The following is a 19,928-nucleotide window of genomic DNA, read 5'->3' as shown; positions in this document are numbered from 1 at the left end:
CTCACGCAGATCATTTTAATGCAGAATTACGAGGGACAAATAATACAATAATAATACAAATATAGAAAATAAATGTCCAAAGCTGTGGAGTTCTTCGTCCTGTCTTGCTTCAACAACAGCACTCAAGGGTAAAATGGCACTGTATATCATTCAAAATCACACCCAAGCAGCTCAACCCTCATGGTGACGGAGCCCTGCCATCCCCTAGGAATAATCCTGATAAATTTGGAGAATATTGGGGGGTAGATATAATTTTTCATGTGCCCATTGGTATCTGAGTTTCCCGTGAATGTCTGCAAAGAAGAAGAGTGAGGAGAAAAGGTTAAAGCGCTGTCTAAACACTGCATCAAAAACTGAATTTATTCAGGTGCAGTAAAGTGCACTCTTAAAAACATGGTTCTTCAAGCGGTTGTTAGTGAAGACAGTAGTTCTATATAGACCATGAACACTAAAAAAAAACAAAAAAACAAAAAAAACATGGTTCTTCAGACTGATGCAGAATGTGTTGTATATGGTTTTATATAGAACCTTTTTGAAAATGGTTCTGATGTCAAGCTTGTAACAACAGAAGAACTGTATTCAACACATTCGCCATCAATCTGAAGAACCAATTCACCGTGCAAAGAACCATTAAAAGCATGAAGTGGAAATAGAACCTTTCCCTTTACTAAAGAACCCTTGAAGAACCTTTTTTTTTAAAGAGCGTAGGCCTGTACCTTCTGCTCATAGTCCTGATCATCTGTGTACTTGGTCCATTTCTTGCCATCATCACTGTACTCCAACACATACGTTGTTATAAACATCTCTTTACCAAGTGACTTTGCTCCCTGGGTCACGATTCCTGTGATCTTCTTGACCTCTTTCAGTTCAATCAGGAGCCATGGCTGCATGTCATTGCTCTGTGAATGGGAAAAAAACACACATTTTCGGAACTGCTTATCCTTCTGGGTCGCGGGGGGGAGTTGGCAGCCTATCCCAGCAGTCAATGGGCAGAAGGCAGGAAACACGAAACACCCTGGACAGGTCGCCAGTCCGTCACAGGGCCAACAGACAGGCATATACATGCACACACACTTGGGAAAAACAGGACTGTGATATATAATAATCTGATTTGGGAGTTGAGTGTATAAAATATGATCTGTAGGCTAGTTACCTTGGCTTGCCATGCATTGACGGCCCCTTGTTTATCTAGGCGGGCAAACCAAGGGTTCCAAGACCCTGAGTACCAGTTGGAGGCAACAGAACTGGCTGTGATCTGATGGTCATTGATTTGTCCACTCTGCATTCCCAGTGGCACAGAACACCCTGTGCACATGCAAATTGTACTCATTAGGGCACATCCCAGCAAAGTGTAGAATGCATCCTCTGTTTTTCACATAAATCGATGAAGAACATCAACGGTATCCGATATGCCCACCTACCATCTAACTCACAGCCGTAGAATTCCATGCGGACAGTCGGATAATTGTATGAATGAGAAGGGTGAAGCCTCATAAAACGTCCGATTATGGGTGGGAAGAATATATTCTCCTTCACCTCATGGGCTTCCCTGTTACCTTCAAAAGTCTTTGGTCAATTGGAAAAGGCAAATCAGCAAATTTACAAATAAAGCACCACTGCACTGAAATGCAGCCTAGTATGTGCTAAGTTACTTGCCTTTCTGGACAGTTTGCTGTCACCTTTGTAGTAAATCCACCTCTTGCGGTCTGTGCTGTAGGAGATGGTATAGTTTAAGACAAAGTGAGAGCTGAAGAGCTGCTTGGCTCCCTGGGTGGCCACTTTACTGACCACCACTGGTCTCTGGAAGTCCACCTGAAAAGCAAGACACAATAACGTCTTATTAGCACATCTTAGCTTATTGGCTAGTAGCTTTCAGACTGGCATAGCATGACAATACCTGAATCCATGGATCTTTCGATGTTGTACTCCATGCATTGTATTTTCCTGTATTGTGAAGTCTGGCCAAACTAGGCAGCCAATAGCCTTGAACACAAAACAAGATGGATTAGATTGTCAAATTTGGCAATTGTCTTGCTGTCTGAATCATGCCACATGTTATAAAAGACTGTGGAGGCGGGTCCTACTTCTGCTGTCAGATGCTGTTATTTGGCTGTCTTTCACAGCCCCAGAAATAAGACCAAGAGGGTGTTCACATACTGCAAAATGAAAACAAAGAAACAAAGGTTTCAAATTAAAAAAAGAAACAAATGATTCATTTCAAATGCAATTGCCTCAGTCTATTCCCTACTCCACACTTTCATTTCTTGCACAAATAACTTCATAGTAGTTAGGGGAAAATGGGGCACAACCAACACATACTGTTGTTTTTTTTGTGCTATAATAATAGTTTTGTTTACTAAGCAAGAATAATAGCTTTTGTACATGCAGCCTACACTTTGCTACAAATAGAAATGTAACTTTATTTACAACACCTACTGTTTGTGAAAACTTTGGCTGAATGTGAAGTGAGTGCTAATGTTACAAATTTACCTTATAGGCAGAATTAACTCCTGCAGACTGTGGGGTTAATTATTAAACAGTAACAAAATGGTCCAAAATTATTTTACATTAACCTCCATTACAAGTATTGATTGTTTTTTTCTGTTAATTTGCCAATTCGGAAATAAGAGGTTTTGTTCTGACACTGACCCTATATATTAAAGTAAATATTATTAGTGAAAAGCAGCCGTGTCAAATGTGACAAATTTAATTTGATCTATTAATTAGAACAAATATCAGCACAATAAAACTGGAATATATTTTATTTAAATGACTTTTATTGTGCATTTTATTGAAGCTGTGAGTAAAATTTGTGGGGGAATTCATGGACTTCTCTTGTTATTTACATTGGGTGGCACAGTTGTAATGCTGTTAAAACTAATCCCACCATGTGGAGGTTGTGATTTAGCCACCTTCAGAGTTAGTTACAGGTCATTATGGTGCTGTATTACAGCCACCAAGTGGGTGATTAGGGATTAATGATTAATGATTAATGATATAAGAGTGAATTTTGACATACACATATTATTCAGTAATCACAAAACCATGTCTATGATGAAAAAAGTTATTTGGTCCAAACTATCGTCAGAGTAGACCTTTTTTATTCTACTCAATGTTAGTTTGTGCCTTGCTGTGCCCTTTTTGGATAAATGATAGGGAAGAAGTCTTAAAACCAATAACTTAATAATAAGTAAGAGGTAATATATTATGTTGAAGCATGTAAACAAAAAATTGATACCATTGTCCAACACTAAAAACAGAGTCTGCATCCCCATCTGCTGAGAGATTCCAATCTCAGACTCCAGCAGCCACAAGCCTGGCTTTGAGGGCTCCATCTCCAGAGTGGCAAAGCCTCCTGCGTAGTGCAAAAGGAAACACGAAAGGGACAGTTAGGTCATTTCGAGAATGAAGGAAGCTACTTATTTTTCCACTGAAAAAAAAACCCAACAAACCTGGTAAAAGTGGATAGACTCCCTGACGCTGGTCACGCGTGTGTTTGTTCAGGAAGGTTTGGCCATGAAAGTGAATACTGTGGAAGTCTTTTGGAGAGCCCATGTTTATAAGATGCCACTTTACCAGCTGTTTAGTATACATGCGGAGTCCTTTTAGACTATATATAATTCCATTGATAGCTGAGAACATATACAGAGGAAAAAAGAGAGCAGTTATTATGTAACTAGTTTAGACTTAAACTACGAGTGTACAGACAGCTTTAATGTGTGTGTACGCTTGTCTAGATGACTTCCATTGTTTTCAGGGAGACTCTCAATTGTGGTAAATTACTCAATAGAGACACAGTCATGGAAAGCTTTTGCAGGGTTGAATAACTGAATTATAAATAACTGACTGATTATTGCACAGATGCAGTATGGCTTATGAATATTGCATCATTCTAATAGAAATAAAATTGTATGACTGTTTTATACATACATACTGTAGTTCCACTGAGTTACATTAAAAGTAAAGTAGGTTTTTTCCTTCTCCTGTAAAGTTACTATTTTGGAGATATGAGGTTTTCTTTTGACAACCCTGATATACTTCTACTATATATATATATATATATATATATATATATATATATATATATATATAGTAGAAGTATACTATATATAAGTATACTATGTGCAGTCTGAGACCCCCTACATTATTTCATTTCCAGTCAAAACAGACATTAACTACAAGTTTTTTTCAGGAGATTTCTGAGGCGATAAGAGATAAGATTATGCACTTGCCTAATCAAAGCGCAATGAGTGAAAAAACAAAAATTTCCAAAACTACAGCTTTCATCTTTGAGAGAGAGGAGAAAATCAAGCTCCACTCTTGCTTCAGAAAAAAAATCCAAAGGTGTTTCCGTCCTTTTTAAGACAGTCCAGAAGCTGTTAGTCAGAAAAAGGGAATAGACAAAAAAGGCTTAAAATGCAAACAACTTCTAAGACTGAAGTTTGAAGATGTGGAAAAAATATCCCTGCAGATTTCTTTGAAAAACTGAAAGCAAATGTCCTGAAAATAATGGAAGTTGTAATAAAGAGAGGACAAACTAAACAGTGACAAAATAAATATTTGGTTGTTTAGTTGTGGCCGCTGTGCAATCTTCTTTTAAATATATGATTACAGACCCTAACACTAAAAATTAGTAACTTGTGCTTACTGGCCATTTTGTCTGGAAGACAAAAAAATTATGGGTGGTCTTTGACTTTTCAATAGTATTGTACTAATGGAGAAGAAGATCAACAATAATACCATGAAATTTGATATTGTTGTTGAATTCTGGGTCCAAGACAGCTTTTCTGTTAGTCTTCTCAAGATTTGCTCGGTTCGTCTCATAGTACCAGCTTTTGGTCTCATCAAATGTCATAAAGAGTAACATGAAGTCCCTTGTGTTTATGGGATTTTTATTCAGGGTCCCCTTTCGACAGACCAGAAGAGGCCCAATCAGCCCAGAATGTATATCTCGCTCCTGTTTAGACAAAGAAATTGAACATTGTAAGCTAAAAAGAATACTCATATTAGAACAACAAGGTGGTGGAGGCCACATTGGTACTTACAGGGTTCACTCCAGAGTAGTAGGCCCATATCCGACAGTCAGATTCACTTTGTAGTGGCCCTACTTTGGAGTTTACTGTCCACATGTAGAAAAAGGTTGTGTTGGGTTGAACTACATCATCCTGCCGGTACCAGTAAGGTGATTCATCTTCATACTTCAGTCCCTCCATATTTTTCCCATATGACACCCCATTTGCATGCAGGGAGTATGGACGGCTTGCGAGATTCCTGAACACTATCTACAGTAGAGGATAGACTGTTACTAGTGCTATTCTGTAGATTATAGTTGTCTAGTTAAAAATGAAAGTCAGGTATAGGTATTATTTAGCAGGGCTTACAAATATGGTTTCATCAACTTCAGCCTTAATGACTGGGCCCAGGATCCCCAGATGCTCTTCCACTTCTCCTCGAACGTAGGGAGTGGTGAAGGAAATGTCTAAGTACTCCCTGAACACTACTTTCTTGAACCGTGTGGGCCTCTGTTGAGAGGTTTTATATTCCCTCCTAAAAGAGCCATAACATACAGTACCAGTCAAGAGTACACCTACTCAAATCCAGATTTTATCCTAATTGTCCAGACTGTAAACCTGGGTAGCACTTTACTTTAGGGCAGCATTCATGAGGCTATGCAACACTTGCAAAGGCTCGTCATGACAGCTGACATAAACCTACATGAACATTTATGAAGCCTTTTCCAAAAGGCATCATTCCTCGTAAAAGTTACATTTACCAATTTTGATCAAAGATGGCTAAAGCAGCCTTTATGATGGATGACACCTATTGGAATAAGCCTTTCTAAATGTTTTTGTTAGGTTATGTCAGTTGTCAGTAGCTAATGTAATCAATGTGTAGCTTAATAAATACTGCCCTACAGTAAAGTGTTACCACTACATGTGTATATGCACTTTTTATTTTATGTTATTTTAGTACAAGCAGATGAATAAAATACTCAATTTCAAAAATACTGCTAAAAGTGAAAAAGAAGATGTTGTGGATTTCAAAGAAATGAAAGAGGACTTCAGTCTAAAGCCTTAATCTGTGAAAATTTGTTAACCAAATGCCAAATCCTGTTTGAAGCTCTTTATATCTTCAAAGCTCATTTGAAGATACTGACAGTTTGCAGTGTTCTTGAACACTGCCTTGTTACGTCATTTTCTTTTTTGATTAATATGAAAATGTGTCTACATTTTAAAAATCTGGTGTTAAACACTGTGAGTTGGATTAAAATCTCTAGTGTATGTACTAAAGTGTATGTACTTAAAGTGTATGTACGTATGTAAGGGACACTCTAGACTAAAAAAGCATTTAATATATTATTTCTTAGTTTAATCAGTTTGACAGAGTTTTGTTCCCCTTTTATGTGTTTTTGTCCATCAGTGTTTTCTCACTACAATGCCCAGCATGCATTATGTAAATTTGTCATACAACCACCGGCAATCTTCCCTGTTGAGAATGAAACTCAGAAAACTGTTTTAGAGGCTAATAAATACAGATCTGATATTTTACTTCTTAGCAGTAACATAGCTTCTTTTTGCATTAGACAGCAAATGGAAAAAGAATTCAAACAGTCTGCCCTCATATATTAGCCCCAAAGGGCTTGTAGGTCCTGTCACCTTCAAGATACATCATCAGAAGGTGGGGGTGGCAGTGTTCTCTAGTCTTTAAACTGGAAAATTAAGACTGTCGTGACATTAGGAGGTGAGCAGGTATGTTTACACCAGATGTTACAATGGTTGCATTTTTCATTTTGGCCAGAGTGTCCCTTTAAACTTTTGGCTGCTATTATTTCTATATATTATAAGTTATATTATCTTATCTACATCTATAATATCTATACATTATTTCTTATTATTATAAGTTCTTAAATATATTAACTATTAACACTATGTCAAAGAATATGACTGAACACAACAATATAATATCTGCATACATTTCATTTTTAGTCCATTTACTGTGATAAGACAATACCTTTGTCCATAGCCTGCATAATCCCAGTCAACTTCCTCAGCAGTAATGTAGTAGGCCCTGGCCTTGCTGCCAGCCATTTGCAAGGAATATTTTGATGCTTCATCAAGCTCAACACCTTGTATGTCTCCTTGTTTTCTATATGGGTCTTTGTACTCAACATATTCATACTCCTCGGTATGATCTGTGATGCTGTCAAAATCATAATCCTGACCGTGTTTGGGAGCATAAAGTTCATAGTCGTTGAAGTCTTTCCTTGGGACTCCTATTACTATGTGTTTTTCAAGTATTTCCTCACTAGAGGCAGGCTTGGGACCTCTTGGAGTTAACTCAGATGGAGCGAAGCCCCGTGGAGAAAAGGTTCGTGGAGAAAGGGCACTGCGAGGCTGCGGTTTATAATCTATTCTCTTTTTTGTCTTCATGCCAGACCCTTTTACTGGTACCACTCTTTTTAGAACTATCTTTTTCTCTTCCTTTGCATTGCTTGACTTATTAGGTTGTACCTCTGGTTCATCTGTGATGTATTTTCTGATGTGATCAGGGACCTCCATTGGCACTAGCTCATGTTTGCCCTCGTAGCCCCAGTTCTTTGCTTGTGGGTCCAGAGGGCTGGTGAGGATGACTTCAGAGTTGTTGCTGTTCTGCAGATAGATCAACACTTCTTCATGGCTCTCTTCAGTCTCTGGCATGTCCTTGCCTGAGCTGCTGTTTGGCACTAAGGTGTCAGTGGGGGGGAAGCTGCCTTCTCCAACATCTGAACCATTACCCAGTGTGCCGTTTGAAAAGTTCTGTGAAGACGAAGAGGTGAAACTGCCATTAGAAAGGGAAGTATTCTCCAGGCTTTGTGAGCTGAGTTCCTCTGATTTGCTCCAGAGCTTCTTAACTTCAAGTGTTGTTTCATTGTGTGCAAAGTCAGCGAAGGACCCCAACTCAGATGATTTCATATCCTCAGATGAATTTGTACTATTTCTGTCCTCACTTAAAAAGAATGCGCCAGAATTAGGCAAGGTGGTATTTGAGTCTTCTTGAGTGCTATTGAACTCTTGAGCTACCTCAGCTGAATCCACCCGGGAACTTTTTAATTCTTGAAACTCCTCCAGTGGAAATTCTGAATCCACTTGGGTGGTATTGTATTGTTGGGCTTCATCCTTTTCAAAGCCTGACTCCAATTGTGTGGCATTTAATTTCTGAAACTCCTCGAGTGGAAAGTCCACTTGGGTGCTGTTGAATTTTTGAACTTCTTCGTTTTTGAATTCTGACTCCAAGTGGGTGGTATTTAATTCTTGAACCTCCTCTAAAGGAAAGTCTGAGTCAACTTGCATGGTATTTAAGTCTTGATCTGTTCCATTCACTAATTTGGAGCTCACTTCAGTGTTGTTTAACTGTTGGTCCTCCTGGTCTGTGATGTTCTGAGTCATGTTGCCCTGCAGCTCCAGAGTGTTATTGTTGGGAAGCCCTGGAGGTGAGATACTGTACTCAGCTACATGCTCATCTTTTATAGTTTCCACTTTGTCACCACCAGCCAGTAGCACAAATTCTTCCACCTCTTTGACAGGTGATTTAGCAGCATGAACACTGTAAATGAAGACATCTCTTGATTTGTCAAGAACTTCTTCTACCTCCATGGTGCTAACCATTGACAACTCCACTGTCTGTGGCTCTGTCGCAATCTCTCTATGCTTGTAGGTTTGGTTTGATAGTAATTGCTTCACCTCTGTTGCCATTGCTGATGCACTGTAACTAATTTCTGATGTGATTTTTCCATCCTCATCCTGTGGAAATGGGATGTTACTGGAATTATAGGTGAAACTGGTAGGTTCATTGCTTATTGGCAGTACTGGAGAACTGGTAGGTTCATTAGAGTTGTTTAGCCTTATATCATCAGCTGACTCAACAGTGACCCTGAGCAATGTCTCATTTTGGACACCCTCACTTGTAATGCTCTTGTCATCAAAACCCTCTTCTGATAATATGACTTCAGATTGGTTCAGTTTGGAATGTTCTAGCTCAGGATTGGTAGTGTTTTGGATCTTGTCAGTGAGGCTAGGACTACTGTCTTCAAGCAGCACACCCTCATCATGGTCGAAGAATGTAAGATCCAGTTTTTCCATATCATTTGTACTGTTTCCTGGGTTACTAAACGTCCTCAGACCAAGCATATCTGCATAAATGTCTGTCTCTTTATCGACAGGCTGATTTTTAATTGGCAGTGATTTAGTTTTCTCTTTGATTGCCTCTGTCTCATTTATAGGTACCCATTGGACATAGGTATCTGTTTCAGTACCATATGCTTCTTCCTCAGCACTGTAATCATTTTCTGCTACATAATCTCTAAAGCATTCAACATCCTTAAATTTCAGTCTCACTCCTTTGGTGGTCTCATGTGTGTTCAGGGATGCCAGTAGCCAGATTCCTAGAAGAACAACAATTTAGTTAAGGTTATATGCTGTGTAATCACAATAACACAGCAGTTATTAAGAAACTTACAATGTGCCATATTTACAGTTACACTTGTATCTATTTTCATAGCATAGCATATATCTATTTTAAGCATACTGACCGTCGTTAGCCATTTTCATGGAGATGGTCTCTCCTGTCATGGGAAACAGACTGAGAATATCTTCTTCTCTGTTGTTCAGCTCAAATGTGTGGCCATAAAAGGTGGCAGTCTGGATGCCATCTTGCTCCCCAACACTTGACACATGCCAAGTTACGATCTCACCATTGCAGAACCCCAGGACTTGGCCACTTTCATACACATAGCCATTGATTGCTGTGGAAATTCATGAAATTGATATGCAGTTCATAAAGCTGACAAACCAAAAGGTTTGAAATTAGAGTTCTACTCACTGTGCATAACATTTGATTTATAGAAGTCTGTGTCATCTTTTTTTACTCTCTTTGGGTCTTCACAGTAGGTATTGATATTTTCATCCAGATACCAACTCTTGTTCTCATCAAAAACTGCAAACATTGCATGTTGCTCCTTGTCAGCCCTGAGCTGAGAAAGAGAAAGCAACACCCCAAGTGAATATCAGAACAATCTAAAGCAGTAGTCTAAATCTAACAGCCCACATCAAGCCCTCAAGACAGCTTCATATAGCCTATCACATCTTTACAGTTTATCCTTAGATCCATTTTTCCATGCATTATCCCATCTTTTTTTAAAGGGCTTAATAGGATATCGGTTGCTTATGTAATGGTTGAATAGCATGATGGACAATGCTATTGCCCTGCATACAAAAGATCAATTCTCTGTCAGCTGTGCACTGAACAGAGATGATTCAGTGACTATTTCTGGGACTTGATTAGAGCATAGACATTAACTAGGATAGAAAGTTTGTGAACAATTGGGAAAAGGTGGGTTGACAACGATAGCTAATAACATTAAGTTAAAGCAGTTGCAGAACACTGTTGATTGTTTTTGGGTTTATGTAGTATGTCCAGGAGGTTGCTAGGGCATTGCAGCTTTGAGCTTGTTAGGTGTTTGCTAGGGTGTTTCTATGGTCTTCTAGGTGGTTGCTAAGATGTTGCCAGGCCATTGCTGTGCTATTCTAGGTGCTTTCCAAAGTGTTGCTACTGTTGTGATACTATCCCAGGTGGTTGCTAAGGTGTTCCTAGGGCATTACTATGGAATCTCAGGTGGTTGCTAAGGTGTTGCTAGGCCATTGCTATCCAATCCAAAGTGCTTGTTAAAGTGTTGCCCAGCTATTGCTATGATATCTAAGGTGGTTGCTGAAGTTTTGCTAGGGCCATTGCTACGGTACTCAAGATAGATGCTAGGGTTTGCAAGACCATTGCCATGGTATCCCAGGTGGTCATTAAGGTTTTGTTAGACCATTGCCATGGTATTGCAGAGCTTGTTTTCTCTAGGATATTACTGATTGATTTGAGGTGAATGGAGAACAGCTATTAATTGAAATAATTAAAAGCCCACTTTGTTATTGTCTTCCAGTCAATTTGAGTGTTTTGACTCCTGATTCTGCAGTACCATTGCTCTTCACATTGTATAGTTTTCCCTGCTCTAACATTCACCTCAGAAAAGTTTTATTAATTAGTTCATTAATTTTATCAGGTGTTTTGGGATCAGGGGATGTTCCAGGATAGGGATTGAGAAACACTGATCTAAAGTAATTATCATGTAAGCTAACAAAATGATACCACAAGTTACCTGGACGTTCCTGGTGTTGAGGGACTGGCTCTTGCAGATAAGCAGCGGTCCAATGAGGCCAGAGGCAATGTCTCGTGGAGTATTCACTGCGCTGTGGTACATCCTGGTGAGACACCTGGAGTCATTTTGCAAAGGCTCATCCTCCACAATGACTCGCCAAACATATGTGTGGGTCTCTCCTGGTTGTACCGCATGGCTTTGGTTCCCTTTCAGATGATGGGAGACATGAAAAAAGAATGAAACCGCAAACTAGCTCTGTTCTCTGTTTAACTAATTTTGTGTTTTAAAATACTAGGAGGAAAGGTTATAACTGAAAAGCATAAATTGAAAAACATATATATCACATTCACAAAATGTGTTGATGTCGTATATTTTATTCATGTGGAAATGATGTACACATTTAAATCAAGAAAAACATGCATTACTTTGTGTAGGATCTCAATTAAATTTGGGTCTGGCCTGAACAGCACTTTACTGGTGGTTGCTATGGTGTTGCTGTGGGTATCCAGCTTGTTGTTGTGGCTGCTAGGGTGTTGCTAGGTCACTGCTGTAATATTCCAGGTGGTTGACAAAGTTGTTGATAGATTGTCATGATAGTATCTCAGGTGGTTGCTAAGGTGCAGTTAAGCCATTGCTATGCTATTCCTAGGTGGCAGCTAAGGTTTTGCTATGGTAAAATGTGTATTACTTTGTGTAGGGGCATTATCATGAACTGACAAAAGGATCTCAATTCAAATACATTTGGGGCTGGCTTGAGCAGAGGCTTTGAAAACTTGTTATATTACAAATACTCGTTCTTAAAATCACCCTTAAAAAAACTGAGTATCTATTTCTAAGCAGCTCTGCTGCTTCCATGCTGTATGCTGTCATGACAGAATCAGCGATTGTAGCCCTGTCATTTAAACACTGTTACTTGAATCACTTGTATAGCATTTCTGAGTTTGTATCTAGAAGCTTAAGGTGAAATGAATTGGAATTATTATTTTTTTTTAATCATCAAAATTTGTTTTTATTCACTTTAGTAAGTTGTTTTGTGTATTTTATGCAGCTATTTAATTTGGCTAGTTTGCTGTTTTTGTATCACAGAAAGCAACAGGGTGGAGACACACGAGCTGAGCTGAGTTCAGACATAGTTGAGCTATTGAGAGTGGAGCGCAGTTTTTGGAGCCACAGGCCTCTCTGAACATAACATGGACCACCCTGAAAGCAGCTTGGCAGGAACCCCTTTAGCTGGTGCTGGACTTGGTACTAAGTTCAGAGGACAAAAGCTATGAGGCAGCAAGACAGCGGAACTGTGATCACTTCAACCTGCAGAATGTGGCCTGAAGGGTCACTGGCAAGAGTGAACTTCACCTTCCCCCACACACCTGTCTTGTCTGCTTGGAAGCATCGAAGCTGCTAGCAGGGAGTGTTCTCTACTGTCAATGAGATGATTTATCAAACTTGTGTCTTCGTTTGTTGCATGTGTTTGTCTGATTGACCTATAAAGTGCCTCTATGATTTCTTAAGCATCTTTGCTCTTTTGGCTTCAGTGGCCTCATGGGAAGTGGTGCAGTTTGTTGTGTTTTGAGGTGAGGTGACATAAATGCCTGGCATAAATTTATGATGCATGTAGCTAAGCTAGCCATTACTGTATTTATTTCTACTATTTTCTTTAGATCAGCATTAACTGTTTTATTTAAAGGCTTTGCTGATGAATTGTGCTGTAGTTTAGGCCAATTTTGTGCATATTGATAAACAGATAAAGCTTTTAAATTCTAAACAGAGGGAATTGAATACCAATGTAAAGATGTAGTACTCAAATATTTACATTATTCAGACCAGTCCTAATGGAACAAATGAAACAATGTTTACAGCTGCAAGATTAGAGCATTTGGAGACCTCTCTGGTAGACACATGTAACTACACGCAACACACAGAAGAACATTAACGTTGGTTAATGTGTTTCAGACCCCTTTCCTCAGGTGGATAAATCTGGTGATGAGTCAGATCTTCTTTTATTGCCTAGACGTGTGACGTTTTTACATAAAGACTTGAAATCTGACCCAGTACTTACTTTGATTATTTATATCAGACACTAATTATGATATGACACAAGTGTAAAATATAATGGTTATTTTGCTGACCTCCCTCTGGGTAGTTGGCTCCCTCTGCTGTTTTATCAATGGTCAGTCCATGAGGATAGATGCTGTATGGACGCGATGCTTTGTTTTTAAACACAATCTGTGAACACAGAAGAACAGTGATCATTATTTCTGGCTATCAAGCCTGCAGTACCAAATCAGTGCCTACATACAGTGTCATGCCATTGCCAGGCTATGATTATGTGTAGTGCTCCAGCTTTATTTACCGTAATTATGTCACGGATCTGAGCTCTAATCACAGGGCCAAGAATTCCCACCTCCTTCTTCCTCTGCTTGTTCTCTGCCCTTTCCTTAAATGACTCGTCCTTATACTGTGTGAACACTGCCTTTTTATATTTCTTACCTATTCGTTCCGCACTCTGTCTTAAATATGTGGACCGGAAATCCCTACGTGAGAAGGAATGAGAATAACATGCTTGAAAGCACAGCCAACACAAAAGGTCAAGAAATGCTTAATCAAGGCATGCAAATGGCGTTTGGCGTGTATACCCGTCCACATTATCTGGCATATTTGGAGCATAATCCCAGATGATCTCCTCCGCTGCTATGTAGTAAGTCCATTCCTGGCTTTCTCGTGATTGCTGGATGGTGATCTCTCGCTTTGGTGCAGTAAACTCCTCACACATATTAATGGTCAAGAAGCCATGCATTCCAGCTGAAACGTAAGAAAGAATTTGTAGGTCCTGCTCTCATTTTTGTAGTTCTTTTTAGATGCTTATGTAAATAAACACTAAATTAGTGACTGTAGTTATAGGAGTGTGTTGCACTGTAAATGGTGTTGGTTAACAGAGATCATATTTTATATTTAAACAATAGTTTATTGTGATGAAATATAAAATGTACAGTCATAGGCAGAAGTTTAAACACTCCTAGCCCAAGTACATGTTTTGTTGACTTTCTAAGTAAAAGTTCAATTGTAGATGATAAATCATATTTACATAGGATATTTACCTGCACACATATTTTGGTCACACTTTATTTGGATGGTCCCTCATGGATGATCTACTTGTAATATTATAAACTTTCTGTGACACTCAGGTGGTTATCACCAGCAATAAAGTAAAGATTAGGTTTGGGAGTAGGTGTAGGTTTGAGGTTAGGATCAGGTTAGGGTCAGGGTTAGTTAAAAAATAGACTGAGCATCTAGTGGAAATAAAATAAATTGTTACCTTTTTTGTATAGATAAAACTTAATGATGAATTGTATAGATAAACTTTTGTGGTCTCTGACACTGCATGTCATGTCTGTTGTCTACAAAAAACAAAATATGGACACAAAAAAAAGCTTGAAGATGACTGCAACTCTTATTATAAGCTATGTAAATTCTAAATAACACTGACATAGAGACCACATAAACAAGACTATTTTAGATTATTAACAATTCAATATGCTTTGTGGCAAGTGTGTAATGATTTAAAAAGAGATTTGCACAATGCTAACTGGATTACATTAGCTTCCATTACATGTTAACATGTTCATTAGCCTCGTAGCTCCATCGCAAAACTACAGAAGCAACTTTTGACACTGATTGTCTGATTGATTACATTTGGGATAAGTTGTTCATTTACTTTGTACATTTGATTATTTGCTAAACAATCACTTTCATGATTCAACTGTGCAATAACCCCTTAAATGCCCAGGACCTGTTCCACACTCCACACCTCTTAAATTCAGGGCGTGATTTGAAGGGAATGTGAGGGTATGCCATCTCCCTGGTCAAAAACCGCCACACTTGTAAAATGACCATCCTCCCTTTCTATTTCATTTGGATCTCTCAAGATCTCTAGTCCAGAATCAAAATTTTCATTCCATGCATATGTACAATTCACATGCTACCACAGTTCTTCATGTAGTATTTTCAGTTTTCCCACCAAAGAAGGCTGGTTTGAAATGGCTGTCATGGGAGAAATTTGTAAAGTTTCAGTTTTTGGTGGATGGGTTTTAAGCAAACTGGAGATTGTTGCTAGATCTGGAAACTCTGCCCACCATCTAGTTTGACAATACTGTCACCATAACGTTTCAGCTTCTGGTGTGCAGCCTTTAAGCAAAAATTTTCTGCTAAACCTGGCAACCCTGCCTGCCATAGCAACACTAAAATTACTACAAGATCTGTGGGCTCTTTAAAATCATTAATATTGAACTAAATGAATGGTAAAAATATTATAGAAAGACAGAACTGCCAGCAGCATCTCCAAACTAAGAACTCTTAAGCTAACTTAATAAAATAATTTTGATAGCTTACGGTTGCTATCTGCAAGTCTTGTTAGAACAAAAAAAGAAAATGCTGATTAAGAAACTGGCATGTCAAAAGACACCAATAAATGATCTAGCATCATATATAGTCTCTATACGGTTTAACAGTTTTATAATCATGGAAGATCTTAGAGACCTGGATGTTTTGTCAGGAAACACAAAACAGCTCAGCATCTGAAAAGGAAATGCAAGTGACCCTGAAGCTAGAATAACTCAGCAGTTTACACTGTAGTTCATGTAGTTACCGAATAATAAGCCTTAGAATGAGCTTAAGATTTTCAGGGGTTATTCAAAATGATCATAAAGAAGCTCGGTCATAGGTTACATTGATGGTCATAGGAAGATCTGGCAGTATCCTGTAATCTCAGGCAAGTCTTACCTTCTAAGTGTTTGCTGATGTGAGATGAGAGAAGCCAGCGTCCCTCATGGATTGCTACCATGTCTGCGCTAGTGGCTGTGCCGCTGATAATGCCAACTGAAGACACTTTGTGCCCACCTTGCTGTAGAACTTGCCCATTTAAGTGCACAGAGAAAAGCTCTGGCTCAGAGCTCATACCCAGGAAGTGCCAGGTTATTTTGGAATGTGCACATACACTTAAATCTAGAAAAAATAACAGGAGAGGTATTATGGATAGCAACTTATAGAACCAATTGGTTTAGTAAATTAACCCCTTATTTTGTTTTATTTGATAAATAAACCCCTTAGCCTTTCAGACTTCTGGTTTCAAGTGTATGATTTTATAAGAACCTAAGCATTATGCATTCTTTCCCATGATGTTATGGAATAACACGCCTTAGAATGTGAATGCACCTTCAAAAAATGAGATGTACATGAGTTGTGAAATGCAATTGGAATATCAACCCTTTTTTCATATTGTAAATCAAACAACGCTTCTGGTTCACTGTTTAAGAGTAGAAGGTCTATAGGTGTTCATTAACTAACCAGGAACATCTCCATTAGTGTATCCATTTATGGTATATTTCACATTCTTTTCAAGTGGTGTGCCTCTTTTGCTGTACCAACTATTGTTCTCGTCGAACACTCCAAACAGCAGCACAAACTCTTGGTGAAAATGGACCTGATTTCCAGAGTCATCGAGGCTGCCTGCAAAGCAAAAGCACATACCACACTGACCTTCAGCATGAACGTTCTTATCTCTGACCCCAAGCCCTCTGACCATCAAACAGGCAAAGCACACAGCTGATGAAGAAACACATTTTGCCTTTAGTAATGAGGATGACTAAAATGAAGTTACTTACCGTTCTTGCAGATCAGCAGTGTGCCAATCAGGCCTGTGTTATAGTCTTTGACAAAGTCTACGTGGGAGAAATACATATAGGTGACACAGGGGGGGTCTGTAGCTTTTGGGGTCACATCAGGAGTCACTTCCCAGGAGTATGTGTGTTCTTCATCAGGATCAATGACATCATCCTCTTTTTCAAATTCGGAGGTGTTGTCAAAGTACAAAGACCCTAAAGAATGAATTTGCAGTGTCAAATGTTTGTACACATTCAGGACGTAATGATTACATGAGGTAGTGGGAACTTAATTATACAATGAGGGGACAAAATTAAATCTATGAGGTGGGGGGAGGGGCGCTTTTATCCTCTTCATTTTGGACTTAGGTACAAGCTGTGGTTAATATGTATGAAAAAGTAAATACACCTGTTTGGCAGGCAATTTGTTAACTCAGCTAAACAAGAAGCACTAAAAATAATGTACACCATGTTCAGGACAAAAATCTTGTTTTGATTTTTACTTTAAAGGAAAAAATGAAAAGGTAATTCCAAGGATTTTTCAAAATGTATGCGCTATTGAATGGATAAGATGTAAATGAAGTCAAAATTGACCATTCCAGGGAAGCTGATTCAGAATTGTTTACAGTGGTGGTGATAGGAACCAGACATCCTGAGCATTTGATGCCTCCAAAACCTCACAGAAAGCTATTATATGAAATATTTACAAATATGTTGGCTTATTTGTTTCAGATTTACTACTATGTTATTATCAAATGGCTAATTAATGGCTATTAAAATGGCTATATTTTCCTTGTAGACACTGTGACCCCTGGTTACTATCACCACTACTGTGAAGTCAGTAAATTTCTATAGGACATTTTATATCAAATCCCTCTGAATGACTTTGTTTACACTGCGACTGAATTTTGTAGAAATGTTTCACAACTGGTGGAATTCCCCTTCAATTTCTGACAGTCCTGTAGAATGATAGAATTCCTCACAGTGTAACTCTAATGATGTCTGTACATGAAATAGCATAGAAGCATACACAGTATGAGAAGCATAATTCCAGTATACTGACCCTCTGACTGTTTTCCATAAGCAATGCCATGGGGGTGGATGCTACAGGGACGGTCTGCCATGTTTTTAAACGTGACGACGATGGTGTCACCATTTTGACCCCGCAGAGTGGGTCCCAGCAGCCCTTCAGACATATGATTTTTAATTAGTTACCTGTTAGTTTTCCAGTGTTACGTAAGAGTAGACTATGCCTTTGACATTTTCCAAGTGTTCTGACTGCACAGTGATGTCATGTTGAAATGAGAACATCTGTCTAGAAAGAGTATTTTAAATACCTGACCAAGAGGGATGAGTCTTGGCCTGTTTGAAACCCGGTTCATACTCCCTGTATACAGTCTTCTTATAAGTGGGACCAACTCTGGGAAGCCATGGAAATAAGCCAAAATATTAACCATAAACATGAAGAATTGCTTGACATAAAAGCAAATAGTTTAACAAATAAAAGGTTTTTGTTTGGTGGTCACACAAAGACGAATTACCTTAAAATGATCCTCTAAATATACTTAATTCAAACATGTGTCAGTTTCATGTAAACAAAATACATCAACACACAACAGTTAAATGAATGACAGTTTAAATGGCACTCTAAAGCAACAATACCACTTGTGAAGCCAGCACACTGGTGCATACTACAGCTGAACAATTAAGTGCTATTTTTAAATTGCAATAACTGCAATTTTAATAAGATCCTGTATTGTCTTGAAGGAAATTTAACCCCATAATGTAAAAAATAAGGTACTGTTTTGATGACAGAGAAGGCCTGGATCTTAATTTTATAGAAAACAGTGAAGTTTAAATGTTAATTGCAATACTGATCAGAAAAATTGCAATTAGATTATTTTTCCATAAATAGTGCAGCCCTGGTGTACACAACCCTCAACGGAGAGTCCACTCTCAGGGTGACAAAAACTCCACTTATAAGCAGTTTTTGTTAACATAATACCACTTTACATTTGACTGTTATTTCAAATGAGGCACTACTTTTTACAGTGATCCTTTTCATTCAGCAAAAACAGTACAAAATCATATCCTAAACTCATCATCCAAAATGATCTAATAACAACAAACAGAAGTAAACATCAGCACTTAATTCAGTCAGTCCTCCACTCACTAAACCTGTAAGAGAAAAGTCATGATGAAATGGAAGCAACTTTTGACATTCTTTTAAACTATTCAGATAATACCTTTCATTTCCAACAGCGCTGTAATCCCAGTTAATATTAACTGCAGCAATATAGTAGTGCCTCTGCACTGCTGTCGCACAGTGAGCCAAAAATGCCAGGAGGGCCAAAGCACAGCAAGCCCCTGGCCTGGAGCAGAGAATCATATCTCAGCCTGGACGTCCAGATAAGACCTGTCTGTACCAAAGTGCAGAAACTTCTGATCTCTCAGTGAAGGCTAGCGATCGTTTAATCTGTCCTTCCTCTTTTTGCCCTTTCTCTTCTCCCTCAGTCAGACACACACACGCCCACTTACACACACAGACAGAGTTTCAACATTTTGTATCTGAGCAACAAACTGTGCTCTTTCGTCATCATACCGCATCATGTCATCACACTAAATCTTTGTTTTTAGTCATTACTTCGTTGTAATTTGCTCAAGTAATAAGCCACTTGAGGCTCATCACAGTAAGGGTGTTCTTAAAACTCACTTCCATGTGAAAGACTTCACAGCCTGGCTTATTGCTTTTATATTAAGGCCAACATAATAAAATATAATAAAAACACAAATTTCTGGAAAATAATGAGTTATTAATAATAATAATAATGAACATAATTAACATAAATAACATGATTAGCATGTGGTTCCTTTAGCAGTATCATTGCCAAGCAGCCATGAACCACTGAAAGTGGAAAAGAACATTCAGTCACCCCTCACTGTATACTGCAGACATTTAATGAGCTTTTTAAACTTTTTGTCAGTGAAAATCTGATAACATATGTGGATTTTTACATCTTTAGTAGTATACTTTTAAGTATAAATATTTTTAGTAGCATACTTTTAAGCATTAATATGTTTAGTAGCATACTTTT

At 38.4% G+C, this 19,928-nt stretch overlaps 1 protein-coding gene across 1 annotated transcript; it reads right to left on the bottom strand.

The window, feature by feature from the left end:
- Position 1: 1 nt before the first annotated feature.
- On the bottom strand, positions 2-19,314 carry f5 (coagulation factor V). The gene is made up of 25 exons (XM_017695229.2): positions 19,080-19,314; positions 18,171-18,253; positions 17,897-18,019; positions 16,837-17,049; positions 16,520-16,681; positions 15,956-16,177; positions 13,813-13,978; positions 13,530-13,710; positions 13,306-13,402; positions 11,180-11,385; positions 9,859-10,009; positions 9,569-9,781; positions 7,012-9,421; positions 5,382-5,547; positions 5,046-5,282; positions 4,741-4,957; positions 3,453-3,632; positions 3,239-3,355; positions 2,085-2,156; positions 1,898-1,983; positions 1,657-1,812; positions 1,422-1,566; positions 1,154-1,305; positions 717-899; positions 2-293 (listed from the first exon to the last, which is right to left on the bottom strand). The coding sequence occupies exons 1-25, from the start codon at positions 19,220-19,222 to the stop codon at positions 147-149; spliced, it is 6,228 nt and encodes a 2,075-aa protein (XP_017550718.1). The 5' UTR covers positions 19,223-19,314; the 3' UTR covers positions 2-146.
- Between the last annotated feature and the right edge of the window lie 614 nt (positions 19,315-19,928).

This window comes from Pygocentrus nattereri, chromosome 6 (assembly GCF_015220715.1).
Source record: "Pygocentrus nattereri isolate fPygNat1 chromosome 6, fPygNat1.pri, whole genome shotgun sequence".
In the NCBI taxonomy this organism is placed as follows: domain Eukaryota; kingdom Metazoa; phylum Chordata; class Actinopteri; order Characiformes; family Serrasalmidae; genus Pygocentrus; species Pygocentrus nattereri.
The sequence above is the reverse complement of the archived record's forward strand: the minus strand, read 5'-3'. Positions and strand labels throughout refer to the sequence as shown.